Here is a 16,940-nt window from a genome sequence, read left to right on the forward strand (position 1 = left end):
TCGGGATACGTGCAGTAAATCTATCCAACAATTCGCTCATCTCTCTCAAATTCAAGATTCCTGCGTTTTGTACTCCGTACTTTTGTTGCGTTAGGCACAGGATTTCCTGTCAGCATTGCGGGGGGCTCCGAACTTACAAGAGAACGGGAAATGGGCGAAAATTCTTAGCTATCTACGTGGCGGATGCGGTTGATACGCGATGACATTGAACGGGAAAATCTGGTTGCCTTTGGCGCAGCTGGGGAAGGGAAGTGGTCCATGGCATTTCCCCTCTAAAACAGTGCGACAAATGTACTGTACACAAAACAGATGCTTTCGCATCCTCTGGATACCGTCAATCATCTCAAGAATACCTCGTCGAATATCAATAGTTCGTGTGGGCTTCTTATCGACAAATCCTATCGACGGGATGGACAAGGAACAATCTCGACCTCTGCAAGCACTTGACTGGCAGGGATTAAGGCATCCTCATCCACGAACCTACATATCAACTGCTTACCTACCTTATGCTCATACACGTGCTCTCAACTGGACTATGTTCATGCGGTCTAACTGCATTTCAAATGGGGAGAGTCCGGAAAATATCTCCTCGCATGTAGGCGTACAGCACCGCCACCATGCCAGCTAACAGCGATTGTTTATTGATTGTCTGTAAGGCGGGGTATGATGCTTGGCATCTAGACCTCATCAGTCGTTCTCCTCGTCTGGTTCGACTGTCGACAAGCCGGACACGGGAGTGACGGGACACAGAAGCTTAGCGCCTCATATTCTCCCCTTGTGGCCTCCTCAATCTGACCACGTTCACCATCACGGAATCACTCCGCACCCTCAGCTGTCTTGAGTCAGTTCATAGAGGCTCTTTCAGTGATGCCTATATAACTTGATACCGCCCAGGAGTCATAACAGATGGTTGGGGTACCGCGAAGCACTGGCTGTCACACCTGCATCCAGCGGCGGATCAAGGTGGGTTTCCTACCTTAGCTGCATGGACTGGGCAGCTGCAATAAATAACGTCATAATATCTAATGCTCAAGCCCTATAGTGTGATGAGGGCCGGCCGGAATGTCGTCGCTGTCGCGACAGAAACGTCAAGTGTCCTGGCTATCAGCGCCGAGTGAAATTCTACCACCAGACTCCGGCATCTATTAGAAGTCGCGAGCAGAAAGACAGTCGACATGTCGCTGCGTCATCGGCTGTCCATGCGCTCATGCCTCGGGCGAGCATGGATGGGAAACTAGCGCCCGGCCTGGCATCCACAGCAACAGACACCCAGATGAAGGAAGTATTCCAGTACTTCGTCATGGTCTCCTTTCCAGGCCTGTTCTCCGCATGGCGGAACAGAGTCCAGCTCAACTGGCTAGACTTCGTTCGACATCACCTCGACACCTCGTCGCAGGCCCTGATCTGGAGTCTCCGCAGTCTGAGTGTATGGCACCTCGGTCGCGCGCATAACGACCAGGAGAAGATCTCGGCCAGCCGGCACCTCTACGGCCGCGGTCTACAGCACTTGATCTGCTCACTACGCAACCCCCGCACCGCCACCTCAAACTGGACCCTCATGGCTGCTATCCACCTGGGGATATACGAAATGCTGGACGGGCTCGGCGAGAAATCCTGGCTCATTCATTCCCGGGGAATTGGCAAACTATTCCGACTTCGTGGTCCCGAGGCGCACCGCGATGGATTCGGTCGCACACTGCTGGTGGCGTATCGCTCGTTTCTGGTCGCTGATGCGCTCGTCTCCCAGGAGCCGTGCTTTCTGGAGGAACCTGAATGGCGAGCCATAGTCCACGACGCACTGGCATTCGAACGCAGCGCTGGGAAAAGCTGTCAGCTGAGTGAGACCGTGGAACTCGCCTTCAACGAGATTGTACTCTGTCCGGGGCTCTTTGCGCAGTCGCGTGACTTTATTTCGCAGACTGGGTTTAAGTCGGAGATACTGCGAGAGTCGCTGGTGGCTCAGATCACTCGTTGTCGGGATAGACTCGTCGAACTGGAAGGGCAAATGGGGCCATTGAGCGTCAAATATGATAAAAAGAAGGTGATCAAATGGGAGGAAGACGCGAAAAGTCCTATTCCTACCGAATTTGCCAGAAAAGTAGCGAAATTCGCGTCCCGAGGCACGCAATCTGCCATTGCAGTACTCAACCAGCTGTTGGTTCTGCTAGAAGCCGATAAAAACCGTTCATCCTTGGATGCAAAGTCGCATTGTTCGAGTACTATATGGAAGCTACCAGCAGGAAGCATGACCTCGTCCGAGTCGCAAGAGAAGCAACTGAATGCATACGATGCACATGATGAAGATGACTCCCCAGATCGGCTGGACCAGCTTGCATTGTCGATGGGTTTGCTCGCGATCAGAACATGACTGCCTCCTGCACATTAGTATTCAGACCATCAGCTCCATAGGAGGCTAAGTGTCATTGAAAGCCAGGATACCAAGCGTGACCGAAAGGCCATCGGCCCTTCGTTCKGGTCGACTCAAGGGACATGCAGACTCCGATACACCCGATGTTGATTAATCGAACTGTGCGCTTCACGCCGACGAAGATCAATCTTAGGAGTCTGGTATTCCCTTGCTTGGGCCAGTCGGTTTGCGAACCATGGACGACGCACAGGACACATTTTCAATGCACCGCCTGAAAGCCGGAATTCTAGCGCCTCTTGCCGGCGATAGTCCGACCAGCGCATTCGCTCTCTTCTTGGCAGATACAATCTGCCGGCATCATGGCAAGATTGCTGCCTGTAAACCGATGCCATATTTGGAGGTTTCGGAGCAGCCCCGCTTCGTGTCACCTACCACTTGGAGCGTAGCAATGAAGTGGAACAGTTTCAAAGTGAGGAAATAGGAAACAAGGCCTTCCAAGCAATTTGAAGTATGGTTGGAAGTGTTATTGTTCCCCGCAACAATTCAATATGTCGACAAGGTGCGCAGTGATTGTAGAGTCAAGGGTATTCACATCTGGATAGAATCATGGCCAATTAGGATATGTTTGGAGTATTCCACACTCCCAGCGACGATCTATGATGATCACGATTGAAGCTCAGGTCTAATAATAAGTCCATCTTTAGAGTAGCTTAGTCATTGTTGGCTTGGACACACTGGACGAAAAACACTGAACTACAATTCACTGGTATTAAGCTTTCATCCTGTAAGCACAGATCTGAGTTGATTCACCGCAACCCAGCTTTCCGTTATCAACAGCTATCTCCCCTTCGAAATCATACCAACAATCACCTACAGACACTGCGAATAATAGGTGTTCAGCACCTGGCACGTATACGGCGACACACAGGTCGTCAGCCCCGTCCAGCCCTGACCACCGCATTGTCCCCAATGGGAGACGCCGACTGCCGTGGTCTCGGTCGTGGTCTCGGTCGTGGTCGTAGCAGTCTCCGTCCCCGTCGACGTCGCCGTATAACTCCCACCCGGGAAATAGGGCTCCAAAACCGGCATGTAATACTCATACGCCGGCCCAGTCGGCGGCTCCATACTATAGATATTATTCCCCCACCAGGGCCCAGCAGCCCACCACTCCGCCCCAAGCCAGACATCCGCATGCGCCTCCATGTAATCCAGCATCCCGGTCACAGCACTCTGGCAGACAGTGTCCGAGCCAGCGGCGAACTCGCCCAGGAACGCTTTCTTGTTGTTCGCGATCAGCCAGGCCGTCGCGGAGGCGATGCGTTCCTGCCCGATTGTCGAGGAGACGCATGTGGACGAGGAGCCCGAGCCGTCGCTGTCGAGGTACTGGTGCATTTCGTAGATGAGTTTGTCGGCGACGGGGTCGGTCAGGGCTTTCAGGTTGTCGTTGACGGATTCCCAGGTCCAGGCGCCGGACCAGGAGTTGCCTTCGACGAAGATGTACTGGGACGTGGCGCCTGCGGCGCGGATGGCGTTGATGGCGGCTTGGTTGAGGTTTAAGACGTTGGTTTGGTCTTCGGTGTTGAACTCGTTGTCTGGGTGTGTTAGCTGCACTGTTGAAGAAGGGAAGGTGGTAGCCTTACTGGTGTCGAAGATGACGAGGTCGTTGTCCTTGAATTTCGTGGCGACGGTGGTCCAGAAGGCGGCAAAATCGCTGGTTGAGGTGATGATGTTGCCGTAGCTGGTTCTATTAGTGGATTTCTTGATTTCAGGGGGAGACTTACTATCGGCCAAAGTTATGAGGGTCGACGATGGCGTGGGCACCGGTGGACGTAATATAATTGATGGTCTAGATGCCGTTAGCAAAAGGCCATACCCTTAGAGCATGACATACCGAAACCAGATCAGCCATGTACGTTGCATCAGGGGTTCCAGTCATGGTGTTGGGAATGAGACGCTCCATGGCAAATGGCACACGGAAGATATTCATCCCTGCTTTCCTCAAGATGCCAATGGCAGTCGTGTTGGGCCAGATGTAATCGGTGCCCAGCACGCCAGGAAGGTTGCTTCCAAACTCTGCTCCGGATTCATTGGCGCCAAACCCTGGGGAAGTCAGTGGATGAGCTGGTCATGCACATGGGTCTCTTACATTGGAAGGCCGAGGTTTTCTTGGGTTTGGACTTGGGGTCCGGTGCAGCAAGAGCAAGGACTGCTGTGCTGGCAGCGGTGAGGAGCTGTGTAAACTTCATTGTGGAACTTGACTTTGGGAATCTGCTCTAGGAGTTGAGTTTTAATCTGGAGAGAGGTATTCATTTATATGGGATGATTGAACCATCTGGACAGATACGAAAAGGTCGGGTCCAGGCTCCAGCAAGTATTCCTGTCCCGTTTCGGCACGGAGACATAGTCAAACTTTCTTGGCTATTATCTGCTAAACGCGAGGCTGAGGGATTCTTACGATCTAATTTCGTCTCATTGTGGCTGAATCCAGAACAGATGAATAGGGGGAACGGCAGGTCAGCAAGGTGTTCTTCAAGACAACGGCCCACAGCCCGTGGGACTTCTGGAAATGAGGAGCAAGAGAGTTCTTCACATATTATTAGTTCCATAAAATGTTTCACAATGTTTCACATAAATCTTGATCACATTACTCCCCATATGACTACGGAGTGCATGGAGTATCGCATCTGTACGGGGAAATCATCTCGGGTTCGTAATCGCTAATTGCCGGCAGGATCAAGCAATCTTGGTCTCGGGTTTAAGTTGGCTTGGCTTGGCGAACTTGAGCTGGTCCAATCGATGATCCTTTTGCTTGCAGGGTTAATATCATAGTCCACATCCGCGCATTCCCTCTGGCAGGGGGCCGCGTCATCCATGCAGAAAGCAATATCAGCTTAATCTATTCTTCCCCAGACGTACGAGTCTTAGCGCGCAGATTGATTCAGCGCAGTCACCTGGGAAAATTGTGTCCTACTACTCGAATCCCTTTCAGGTGCGGGAGTACACCTGCAGATATGCACCCTCGAAGGAGGATTCGGACATGATTCTAGCAAATTGAGAGGCGTAACGAGGCACCCCAAATATTGGCCAACAGATTCCTGGACGATGTCGCCTGTTTTTGCACGAATCATGGCGCCGCCTTGCCAAATTGCATCCCTTTCTGATCGAGACTATTTAGGCTGTGAAGAATTACCCCAGGATATCGCTCCGGATTCCCGTCACTTGCCTGTTATCCGTCTTTGCAGCACACCCACACCATAATCGTCAACCACAGCGTAATCGTCATGTACCTTTTATATGGCATTACCATATAAATGGTACATATAGATTTTTTAATCTAGGTATGTACACACATTTAGTTTTTAAAGTAGATCATTAATTAGATATATAAATGTCTATCTTCTATTACTATCTTTATTATTAGAAAGGAAAATTATAGTGGTAAGATAAAATAATTTATCTTTATCCTTTTCCCTAAGAAAGAGTTTTCTAAGGGAAATTTTATACATTCTTATATCTCTAATTTTTTTTAGTAAAACTCCTAAAAGACTTTTAATTATAAGATGTTTCCTCTGAAAATTTTAATATTACTATCTAAAATATAGTCGCCCCTAGTAAATAGTCTAGATATTAGACTTAGGGAGTATGTACCTTTTATATGGTGATACCATATAAAAGGTACATGACGATTACGCTGTGGTTGACGATTACGGTGTGGCTCGCGGTGAGGGTGAGCCTTAGTCACGGATACGACAAGGGCAGGTGTGCAGTGAGTCCCGTTACATGAAGTGATCGGCAGGCGAGAGGACAATATGCTTTTTTTTTGTGCAGATAGAGAAGTATAAACATCTAACCGCATCCATCGCGGTGATAGCATCAGGAGCAGCGATTACAGCCTGTGTTTTCACCAGGTTCGCGGTCCTGTTAACCGTCTCAATAGATGCTCTTACCATCCTTGGGCATCCGCAGGGAACGAATGAAGATATAAAAGGGCAGCCCGGAGCTTGCACAGACATGTCTATCATCTCACTGTGTCCAAAGAGCATCAAACCATCAAAATGGCGTCCGCAATTTCTTACCGAATCTACAGGAACGCATTGATCCTGTCTGCCTTCCTGTCGTCTTTACGCAGGCGCAGCAGATCGGCACATACACCACTGAGACCCATCCCTCGATGACATGGCAGACCTGCACCAGCGGTGGAAGTTGTACCACAAACCAGGGCTCTGTCGTTATGAATGCAAACTGGCGATGGGTCCACCAGGTTGGCAGCACCACCAACTGCTATACCGGCAATACGTGGGATACATCTATCTGCAGTACCGACGCGACCTGCGCCACTGAATGTGCCGTTGACGGAGCCGACTATGAATCAACCTACGAAGTCACCACCAGCGGCAGCCAGCTGCGCCTCAACTTTGTGACGGAGAACTCAAATGGCGCCAATGTTGGCTCCCGTCTTTACATGCTGGCTGATAACACACACTACGAGATGTTTAAGCTACTCAACCAGGAGTTCACCTTTGACGTGGACGTGTCCAACCTCCCCTGTGGCTTGAACGGAGCCCTCTACTTTGTGACCATGGATGAGGATGGCGGTGTCTCCAAATACGCCAACAACAAGGCCGGGGCCCAATACGGAGTGGGATAATGTGATTCTCAATGTCCCCGCGATCTCAAGTTCATCCAAGGCCAGGCCAACGTGGAAGGCTGGACTCCGTCGTCCAACAACAAGAACACCGGATTGGGCAACCATGGATCTTGCTGTGCCGAACTGGACATCTGGGAATCCAACAGCATCTCTCAGGCTCTGACCCCCCATCCATGTGATACCGCCACTGAAACCATGTGCACTGGTGATGCCTGCGGTGGCACATACAGCAGTGATCGGTATGCCGGCACCTGCGACCCAGATGGCTGCGACTTCAATCCCTACCGCATGGGCAATACCACGTTCTACGGTCCCGGCAAGACAATCAATACCAACTCGCCCTTCACCGTCGTGACGCAGTTCATCACGGATGACGGCACCGATACCGGCACCTTGTCTGAAATCCGCCGCTACTACGTCCAGAACGGCGTCACCTACGCCCAGCCCAACTCGGACATCAGCGGTATTACCGGCAACGCCATCAACGCCGACTACTGCACTGCCGAGAACACTGTCTTTGACGGACCGGGTACCTTTGCTAAGCACGGAGGCCTGTCCGCCATGTCCGAGGCCATGTCCACCGGCATGGTACTGGTCATGTCGCTCTGGGACGACTACTACGCGGATATGCTCTGGCTCGACAGCACCTATCCCACCAATGCGTCTTCATCGACCCCAGGCGCTGTCCGTGGCTCCTGCTCGACCGACTCCGGCGTCCCCGCCACTATTGAATCCGCGAGTCCTAATTCGTATGTGATCTATTCGAACATCAAAGTTGGTCCGATCGGATCGACCTTCAGCGGCGGTTCTAGCTCGGGAAGCTCCGGCTCGACTTCGACGTCTACTAAGACGTCGACCACCTCGACCAAGACCACCACTACTGCGACGAGCACCTCGACTGCCGTGGCGCAGCACTATGGCCAATGTGGTGGCCAGGGCTGGACTGGCCCGACTACTTGCGCCTCGCCTTACACCTGCACGGTGCAGAACGCGTACTATTCTCAGTGTCTGTAGCTGGGATAAAGATGGAGATGCGGATGCTCGTAATTAAACGAAGAGCATGCTGAACGTGGACACTTTATTTCTTCTTTTTCTCCGTCTTCTACTTGAACTTATGTATTTAATTTTCGATTCTCTTTGACTATAGTCTATAGCTTCTCTACATGTAAATGTTGTTGTGCACATCGTATTCTCCACCAATCCATTCTTCCGAGGTTACCACGTTTTCAGGCGTCAGACGGTCAGACTCGTATCCAAGCTTGGCGTATCTTCAGCTGACAATAACCTCATATTCCTGAAAATAAATCTGTTCATCCACGCTTTTCCCATGACAAACATAATGGCCAGTCCTACTATTTCCCAACAACCCAGAACCTTCTACTGCTATGCCAGCAGCTCCCGAAATGGAGAAAAGAAAGAGAACACCATCACCTTCGAGGTCAAGGACCCAGCGACCAACGAGACCAAGTATATAATGCAGGGCATCAAGCCCGACAAATCCCAGATCGCGAGCACAACTCTTCGCCGGGAGTCACTTCCCCAACACACATGTGTCCAGACATTCATCTCGCCTATTACCCCCGGTAACTCAGACATAGACTCGATAACCGGCAGGCCTCTAACCCACCGGTTATCATCAGGCGCTGTGGTCACCGAAGTGCCGGTAACGGGGTACTGGCGACCTCGGAAATTCGAGTTCAAGGGGAGGAAGTATGTCTGGTTGAAAGAGGGGCTGCAGACCGGGCTTTATGAATACTCCTCGTCGAGAACGGTGGAGAAGCGGAAATCCACGGTGACGGAGTTTGAGACTGTCAAGCCTGCTCTCGCGAGTGAGATCATGCCGTTCTGGGCTGGGCTGTTCATGAGTCGCTATCCAGAGGTTAGGGTTGCGGAGGGGGTGGAGGAGACGTTGCTGGAGATTATCCTGGCGGGGGCGTTGACTGAGAGTATGGTTACTTTGCGTGGGCATTGATCGTATCTTATTTATGAGGGTGGAGATGTCAATGGGCTGTGTGCTTTCGATGTTGTTATTGTGCTGGTATACATGTCTCTAGGCTCTAACATGCAGTCACTTCAGCACGTACTTTTTCACTGACTGTGCGATCATATCTCATGCAGATTGGTCAAGTAGGAGTTATCGTGGTCTTAGTTGAAGTAATGCATAAACCCGCGACTTTAAACGAAGTAAACATACTTCTATTCCGGTATGCATGCTACCAGATCTTTCTGGCAGAATAGCATCTTAGTATATGAGATGATGATCATGGAAATGACAAATGCTTATGCTGTGCCATGCTACCGTGCCATTGTCTGCTGGATGTTTTACCCGATTGGGAAAGTGGCCAAACCGCCGAGGTTATCCCGACACGATAATAACGCACGAGATGCCTCGTTGCACGTCAACACTGACTACTCCTCCTTGCCTGACTCGCTGGGCGGTATTTCGGACCGTTTCCCGAGTATTCTACTCAGATCTGTCCATATATTTATTATATGGGGACCAGATCCAGCATTTTGACGTGCCCTGTCAATTAGTGCTATACATTGTAATTACGCTCCGCATCGCAATGTCCAAGCAGACAGATCTTCAATGGCAACAGGTAAGGCCCGGTCGATGGGAGCGTGGCATCGACGAGGTTGAACAGTTCTACACCTCCCTGGCGAAATCATACCAAGGCAGCGGGCGCACCTTCTTCGCCATCACGGGCTTCGTCTCCTTCTCTGTCAGGGCGGACGACGGTGTTTCCCAAGAGGAGACAAGAGGAAGGGTTAAAGATGCCCTGCGCAAGGCATGGGTGCATCTGCGTTTCGACCACCCGACCATTGCGTCGTGGGTGGAATGGGACACCGAGCGCAAGCGCTGCAGAAAGATATACGAATCTCCCACCGGCCAAGATGCCGTTCAGTCGTGGCTAGAATCCACCTTTCTCATCGTGTCAGACGCCATTTCCGGGTTTGAATGGTGCAATTCGGATCCTCCGGTGCCGAAGCTACCGACTCTCTTTCTGATATGGTCATCTCTTCGCGTTAAAGGCTTACTCCAGGGTGATCTTGTGCTCCGCGCTCATCACGACATTATCGACGGCGTTGGGACACTGATGTTATTCGATAATTTCTTTAACCACGCGGCCAGAGCCTATGAACGAGGGTCGGATTATCCTCTCCCGTGTTTTGGTACGGAATACGCAAACCTGAGTCCCCCGTTCCTTGTAGCTGCGGCGCTGCAGCCCAGCATGTCCCCCGAGCAGAGGGAAAGATTCGAGTCGATCATGGCATACAACGCGTTTATGAAGCAGGATCGTATAGAGGTTGCCAGTGTTCCATTTAAGAGGGGAGAACACCTCCCTGGAAAACATCAGAGGGTTGCCGTCACTCTTCCCGCTCAGCAAACCACAGCCATCCTCAGCGCCTGTCGCCGGCTAGGTCTGAGTGTGACGCATGCGTACCATGCAGCGGTTGCGATGGCGGTGCGAGATCTTCAGGAACGGCGCGATAGCGAACGCCTAGTCAGATACATCAATTACAGCCTGATCAACGAGCGCGGACATTGCTTGAGCCCGTACGATACTCCTCTCCATGCAGCAGCGGTCTACCACTCTGTTTCATGCAGGCTGCTCATTGTTGATACCAAAGTTCCGAGTATAACTGACGGCTCGACTCCGACAGAGGTGAGCAGAGAGGAGTTCTCAAGGGTCGCCAAGACTGTCAGGGAGTTCTATGACGGAATCCGGAAGGACAAGGATCACATCCAGATGATACCCTTGTGGTACGCCAGCAACACTATTCCCTACCCACACGACGACGCCACGCCACCAGTCCCAGAACCGAATCAGTCGCCGTCGGTTTCAATCTCCAGCTTGGGTGTGGTGGACAAGGTGATCAGCCCTTCGCATGGGGCATTCGAGCTGGATAGCCCTTGGGTGACCGGTGAGGAACTGGGGACGGGTCTCGGCCTGTTCCTAGGGACTTGGAAGGGGGTGTTGACTCTGAGTGCGGCATATAATGATGCATGGCATGATAAGGAAGAGGTAGTGAGGCTTATAGAGCGATGCAACATTACTGTGGTCTGCGGGCTGGGGGTTGAGCAATTATGAATTTGGGATTGATTCGCCAGCCATCTAGATTAGTCTTATCATCATCATCATAGACTCTGCAACCCTGGACTATATATTGTCGGTTCGGTGAATCGAGATAGAGAGGCCCAGAATATACGTCCCTAATAGACCCTGCAACGGCAGTGGGTTTGGAACTACCATAAACACTCTGATCGTCAAAATGGCGGCAAGGATTACTTAACTTCTCAAAGATGGACTTTATTCCCTCGTATCCCTGACAGGAGTAAACACAGCCGATGATGCTATACAAAGTCGGAGGTCGGGGGTGTTGAAACTGTTAACTGCCCAATCGCCAACAATGCGTAATTCCGCTGAGCCATACAAGTCCACCTCTCTGATTGGTCTGGTCCTATATCCATGGATTTCTTCTCCCACAGGGCCACAGCTTTAATACCTCGGAAACATGTCATCTCTTATGCGACTCAGTAACAGGATACAACCCACATCCACTACCTCATGCGCCGAGAATTTGTCGTCGGCTCTAGCAAGTGGGACGGACATGGGAAACATGCTCACCTAGGCGTGGAATGGGCTAGATGCCCAGCGTTCGCACAGAGTTCAGGCTGCTCCACATCCTTACTCTGGTGGGAACGAAAGGGTCGGCATAGTATGCCCGCAATGCGTCGAGCATTGCGGCGTCAGCTCCACTGTCAACAACGAAGCCATATAAGTTATGGAGATCAACATGAAGACCACCGAGCAGGGCGCGTGCGTCTTGTACAACACTGTCCCCTATGGTGATACTGACCATGCAGCTGTTCTTCGTCAATGAACAGCATCGCAGCTAAGTTTCACGTCCTGACAACGCTAAGCCCTCCCAGTAATGGTCTGCTCTGGATGTGTCTCTCCATCACTTGTACCTTCATCGCGACCCTCTGTCAGACAGGATAATGGGGGATAATCGACGTCGCCAGCACCATTAGTCCCTTTGAGTCGAACCCGGCTTCTTCCGCTGAGGTATGCGCTTCCATACTACAAGGTGTACCAGGTCCTCGTGCAGATACGGCTGGAAGGACCAGCTGTACCATGCACTGCCTATTATGCTCTTGTAGTAGATTGTCGGGTTCGCGGCCGTGGTGTTTACGAATTGTCACCGGTGTGAGATGGCGGTGGAGTCGATGGTGGATGAAGTAATCAGTGACTGTGAGAGGAAGGAGAATGAGAAGTGGATTTGTTAAACGTGAGAAGGACGTGGTAATTGCCGAGTTTCCGGCCAGCCCAAAACCCGCAGAATCCGGCTGCCTAATTTGGTGTTGATATTATAAAGCATCAAGTCATATATTCGAATCGACTTTGAAAGCCTGTGCCCACATTGACCCTCAATTCTGAAATTGTTCCACAGTTGGTGGATTGGCTAGCGAGTAAGCGTGGCCATTATCGTCGGGATACAAGCAGTATATTGGAAGCTTCAGGCATCACCGCAGAAGTCAACTGTGACGGTGTGATCCCATATTTGACCATTAATAACCCTGCTCATGCAGGTCCAGACAAAAGCTGGAGAAATACGGGGAGGACTGCAGACTGTTGGAAATATTCCAAAGTCATAGGCTCTCATGCCAAGATTTTCCACGTGTTGAGGCTATGAAGAGTGCTTGGGCGCAGAAGAAGTGAGACCTGCGTAAGTCTAGGCAGTCAAACGCAGTGCGCAATATGCGCATATCCTGAAAGGGAAATGTATTTCGGCTCCATCCACCCCGAATTAAGAGGAATGATGGTCTTGATTGGACGGTTTACGGACCCTGAAGCCCTGCATACGGCGGACTCGTTGGAGTTCTGTGATTTGTCTGTCGCCTACTATGTCAAAACCAGTCGTCAAATATAGACGGCTATCAAAAAAAAGTTTCTAAAGAGAAGATGATTATGAGTGGAGTCAGAAGATTGCCCCTGAAACTACTCCGTATTGCCTTCAATGATCCGAGGACTCCGTTCTCCAGAGCTTTCGGTTCAGATTATATCATCATCCCGATGACAAGGGACCAATTACAATGTGGAGAGAGAGCTAAGAAAGCTAAGAGATCTAGGGCTTTTCCTGTGGATTCAGGGGGGCTACGGAGGACTGCCGCAAACTGGAACAAGCGGAAGTAATGCATCAATATAATCCGCCTATCAGTATCATCCATTTCGACCTGAACGTCATGCAGCGTGAGTAGCGGTGCAAGACCGGCTGAATTCTGGATGGATACGGATACGTAGCCAAAATTGATTGAGGTTTAATGAACATGGTTGATCAGCCTGTTTACTTGCAACACTTGTGGCGTCCACGGCTGAAAGTAGCCTGTGTTAGCCCTAAAAGGATATTGTCTATACTCAATCGGTCGAGGCACTAAGACATTCTCAAACGTCTCGCAGGGCCGAAAACAGTCCCTAATATGCTTAGGAAGAGATTAAACAATCTAATCCTCTTTGGTGCCAGCGTGCTAACTGCTAAAACTATAGGGGTCTCACGATTCAATTCCCAACCAGGTGGGGTTCCTGACCCTGTACAGGTCAGACAGCAATTTAGGTTGTTCCTTCAGAGTTGCGCACTTCTCTTTGGTCTGACTCGTTTTATCAGAGCCCCTACGGAAGCCTGGACGCCCCTGTCATCTGCTATATCCGTACTCCGTACACCAGACCAACACCATATATAGAGTTTCAGACATCCTCACCATGGATCCGTGTTTGTCCTCATCCACGCTCCTTTCGTCTTTCGTATTCTATTGTAACTACCACTTTTAGGGTATCTGTTGACCAGAACCTGTCCGATCTTTCTAAACACCCTCCAACCACTCGACTTCCGCTCTCTCACCATGCATTTCTTCCAATCCTCCCTCGTGGCCGCGACCATGGGCGCTGCGCTGGTCGCTGCTGCTCCTGCTGCTGATCTCGAGACTCGTGCCTCTTGTACCTTCACCTCTGCGGCCGCGGCCCAGTCCGGCAAGGCCTCCTGCTCTACCATCACCCTCAGCAACATCGCCGTGCCCGCCGGTGAGACTCTGGACCTCACTGGCCTGAAGACTGGTGCCACCGTAAGTCTTTAGTAATCGGTATGTTAAATGCCATCGACTAACGTGTTGACAAAGGTCATTTTCGATGGCACCACCACCTTCGGCTACAAGGAATGGGCCGGCCCCCTGATCTCCATGTCCGGAACCAGTATTACCGTCAAGCAGAACGCTGGTGCTAAGATCGACTGTGATGGTGCTCGTTGGTGGGACGGCAAGGGAGGCAACGGCGGCAAGACGAAGCCCAAGTTCTTCTCTGCCCACAAGCTGAACAAGTCCAACATCACCGGTCTGAAGGTCTACAACACCCCCGTCCAGGGCTTCAGCATCCAGTCCGACAACCTCACCATCAAGGACGTCCTGATTGATAACTCCGCCGGTACCAAGCTCGGCCACAACACCGATGCTTTCGACGTCGGCTCCAGCACCTACATCACCATTGACGGTGCCACCGTCTACAACCAGGACGACTGCCTGGCCATCAACTCCGGTGAGCACATCACCTTCACCAACGGCTACTGCAATGGTGGCCATGGTCTCTCCATCGGCTCCGTCGGCGGCCGCTCGGACAACACCGTCAGCGACGTCACCATCTCCAACTCCCAGGTCATCAACTCCCAGAACGGCGCTCGTATCAAGACCGTCTACGGTGCGACTGGCTCCGTCACCGGCGTCAAGTTCCAGGACATCACCCTCAATGGTATCACCAAGTACGGTATTATCGTCGAGCAGGACTACGAGAACGGCAGCCCCACCGGCACTCCCACCAACGGCGTCCAGGTCTCTGATATCACCTTCGAGAAGGTCACCGGTACCGTGACCAGCTCCGCCACTGATATTTACATCCTCTGTGGATCTGGCAGCTGCACGAACTGGACGTGGTCTGGCAATAGTGTCACTGGCGGCAAGAAGAGCACCTCGTGCAAGAACGTTCCTTCTGGCGCCTCTTGCTAGTTGTCTATGACAGGTGGGCTTCTGTCAAGCGAGTGTTCTGTTCGTGTCTCCGCTTTGTGGATCCTTGTATTTTAGTACATAATTCTATAATAAAGGACATATTCAAGTCTACCCGTCCCGAAGTTCCGCAATTAGTCCGTAGGCACTCTATCTGCCAACTTCTTTCGGTATTGATCGACCGGTCACATTTGACAGGAGACTGACGCCAGGGATACATACAAGTCCTTGCGTCAGGTTTGATGCCGCAATGTGTGCTATCTTCCATAAACCTCACTGTGAGCACTGTGCCATGCATACTTCCGCGGGGCTAATTTGAGTGGATGTCATCATGTCAATCATTTTCTCCGAGGAATGTCTGCCCAGTTTGCCCGTTGCGGTCTGGAATGCAAGGGGCTTTCCCATGGAGCAGTGATCGACCCAATGTTTTGATTACAACGCCGCTTAAATACACCCTGCACAGTCGCAATTCTGTTCCGTCCGCTTCAATCGCCAGCACTCTCCATCGTTTCCATCATGCATCTCACTCACGGCCTCACCCTCGCGTCCCTCGCGACATCCACCCTCGCATTCCAGATCCCCAACTCCAACTCACCCTCCACCGCACACAAAGCCATCAGCGACGACCAACCCACCCGCCCAACCGTCCGCGACGTCTTCCAGTTCCCAGACAACGGCTCCTTCGTCGACAACGTCGTCGTCCGGCCCGACGGCACCCTCCTCCTCACCCGCATCGACGTCCCAGAAGTCTGGTCCGTCGACCCCAAAACCGGCTCCGGGACCCTAGCCTACTCCTTCTCCAAGCAAAGCAGCGGCATCACCGCCGTCTTCGGCATCACCGAAGTCGAGCATGACGTCTTCGCCGTCGTAGCGGGCAAGTTCGCACTCGAGGGCTTCGCCGCCGAGCAGGGCTCCTTCGGCGTCTGGAGACTCGACTTCAACGACGACGGCAACTACGATGTGCTCGAGGTGCCGGCTTGGTGGGCTGATGGGGAGTTTAGCCTTAATAAGAACACCCCCAGCGCGGTCAGCAAGATCGTCGACATCCCCGAGGCCAAGGCGCTGGGCGCGAGTACGCTGTACCGGCCCCGCGATGAGGCGCGGTACCTGCTTATTTCGGATAGTCCCGACGGGATGATCTGGCGGGTGGACCTGGATTCCGGGGAGTATGCGGTTGCAATGCAGGATGAGTCGATGCTGCCTGCGCCGAATGCGCCGCCGATGGGGGTCAATGGGATCCATGTCGTTGGGGAGTATCTGCACTATGTGAGCGTGACGAAGAAGGAGTATCGGCGGGTGAAGATCGACGAGATGGCGAATGCGGCCGGGCCGTTCGAGTTGATTACGGCGGAGATCAACCCGGACAGTTTTGATATTATGGACGATGGGACGGCGTACTTTGCGACGAATCCGGAGAATACGATTGTCAAGTATACGCCTGAGGGCAAGATTGTCAATTATGCTGGAGGCAAGAATTCGACTGTCCTGCCTGGGCCAACATGCTGTGCGTTGGATAGAGAAGGACAGACGTTGTATGTTGGCACGAATGGGGGCTTGATGGCGCCGGTGGGCGGGACTTACAAGGAGCCTGGAAAGATTGCCGCTATTTCGCTTTAAAGACAAGGCTGGAGGAGTATTTGAGAGACCCTTTATCGAGGAAGCGTTTTATATTCTTAATGTAGTCTCTAATAAGAGAGTAACAATGGATAATCTTCATAGTTGTGCTCTATCGCGCAGTTGGCTCTTCCTCATGACTTGATTGTGCTGGATCAAGGCAAGTCCGATAGTGATTGCCGCATGAGATCCTAGTTCTAGAGATTGCACAAAGTGGACAATGACATCTGTAAACATACATGAGCTTAGGTGTTCTGATG

General features: G+C 51.7%; 7 protein-coding genes across 7 annotated transcripts; 6 read left to right on the top strand and 1 right to left on the bottom strand.

Annotated features, from left to right (window-relative positions):
• Positions 1 to 906: 906 nt before the first annotated feature.
• On the top strand, positions 907 to 2,368 carry Aspvir_002356 (Zn(II)2Cys6 transcription factor; the record flags this gene model as incomplete). Its single annotated transcript, XM_043273957.1, has 2 exons — positions 907 to 963; positions 1,043 to 2,368. The coding sequence occupies 2 exons, from the start codon at positions 907 to 909 to the stop codon at positions 2,366 to 2,368; spliced, it is 1,383 nt and encodes a 460-aa protein (XP_043129892.1).
• Positions 2,369 to 3,238: 870 nt separating this feature from the next.
• On the bottom strand, positions 3,239 to 4,614 carry Aspvir_002357 (uncharacterized protein; the record flags this gene model as incomplete). Its single annotated transcript, XM_043273958.1, has 4 exons — positions 3,239 to 4,106; positions 4,150 to 4,214; positions 4,260 to 4,468; positions 4,515 to 4,614. 4 exons carry the CDS (start codon positions 4,612 to 4,614, stop codon positions 3,239 to 3,241), a joined length of 1,242 nt encoding a protein of 413 aa, XP_043129893.1.
• A 1,925-nt stretch (positions 4,615 to 6,539) lies between these two features.
• Aspvir_002358 (uncharacterized protein) lies at positions 6,540 to 8,030 on the top strand (the record flags this gene model as incomplete). Its single annotated transcript, XM_043273959.1, has 2 exons — positions 6,540 to 7,007; positions 7,047 to 8,030. 2 exons carry the CDS (start codon positions 6,540 to 6,542, stop codon positions 8,028 to 8,030), a joined length of 1,452 nt encoding a protein of 483 aa, XP_043129894.1.
• Positions 8,031 to 8,355: 325 nt separating this feature from the next.
• On the top strand, positions 8,356 to 8,988 carry Aspvir_002359 (uncharacterized protein; the record flags this gene model as incomplete). Its single annotated transcript, XM_043273960.1, has 1 exon — positions 8,356 to 8,988. One exon carries the CDS (start codon positions 8,356 to 8,358, stop codon positions 8,986 to 8,988), a length of 633 nt encoding a protein of 210 aa, XP_043129895.1.
• A 595-nt stretch (positions 8,989 to 9,583) lies between these two features.
• Positions 9,584 to 11,110, top strand: Aspvir_002360 (uncharacterized protein; the record flags this gene model as incomplete). The annotated part of the gene is made up of 1 exon (XM_043273961.1): positions 9,584 to 11,110. The coding sequence occupies one exon, from the start codon at positions 9,584 to 9,586 to the stop codon at positions 11,108 to 11,110; it is 1,527 nt and encodes a 508-aa protein (XP_043129896.1).
• A 2,810-nt stretch (positions 11,111 to 13,920) lies between these two features.
• On the top strand, positions 13,921 to 15,069 carry Aspvir_002361 (glycoside hydrolase family 28 protein; the record flags this gene model as incomplete). The annotated part of the gene is made up of 2 exons (XM_043273962.1): positions 13,921 to 14,139; positions 14,194 to 15,069. The coding sequence occupies 2 exons, from the start codon at positions 13,921 to 13,923 to the stop codon at positions 15,067 to 15,069; spliced, it is 1,095 nt and encodes a 364-aa protein (XP_043129897.1).
• Positions 15,070 to 15,582: 513 nt separating this feature from the next.
• Aspvir_002362 (uncharacterized protein) lies at positions 15,583 to 16,683 on the top strand (the record flags this gene model as incomplete). Its single annotated transcript, XM_043273963.1, has 1 exon — positions 15,583 to 16,683. One exon carries the CDS (start codon positions 15,583 to 15,585, stop codon positions 16,681 to 16,683), a length of 1,101 nt encoding a protein of 366 aa, XP_043129898.1.
• Between the last annotated feature and the right edge of the window lie 257 nt (positions 16,684 to 16,940).

The sequence above is a fragment of the Aspergillus viridinutans genome, assembly GCF_018404265.1.
Source record: "Aspergillus viridinutans IFM 47045 DNA, scaffold_11, whole genome shotgun sequence".
NCBI lineage: Eukaryota > Fungi > Ascomycota > Eurotiomycetes > Eurotiales > Aspergillaceae > Aspergillus > Aspergillus viridinutans.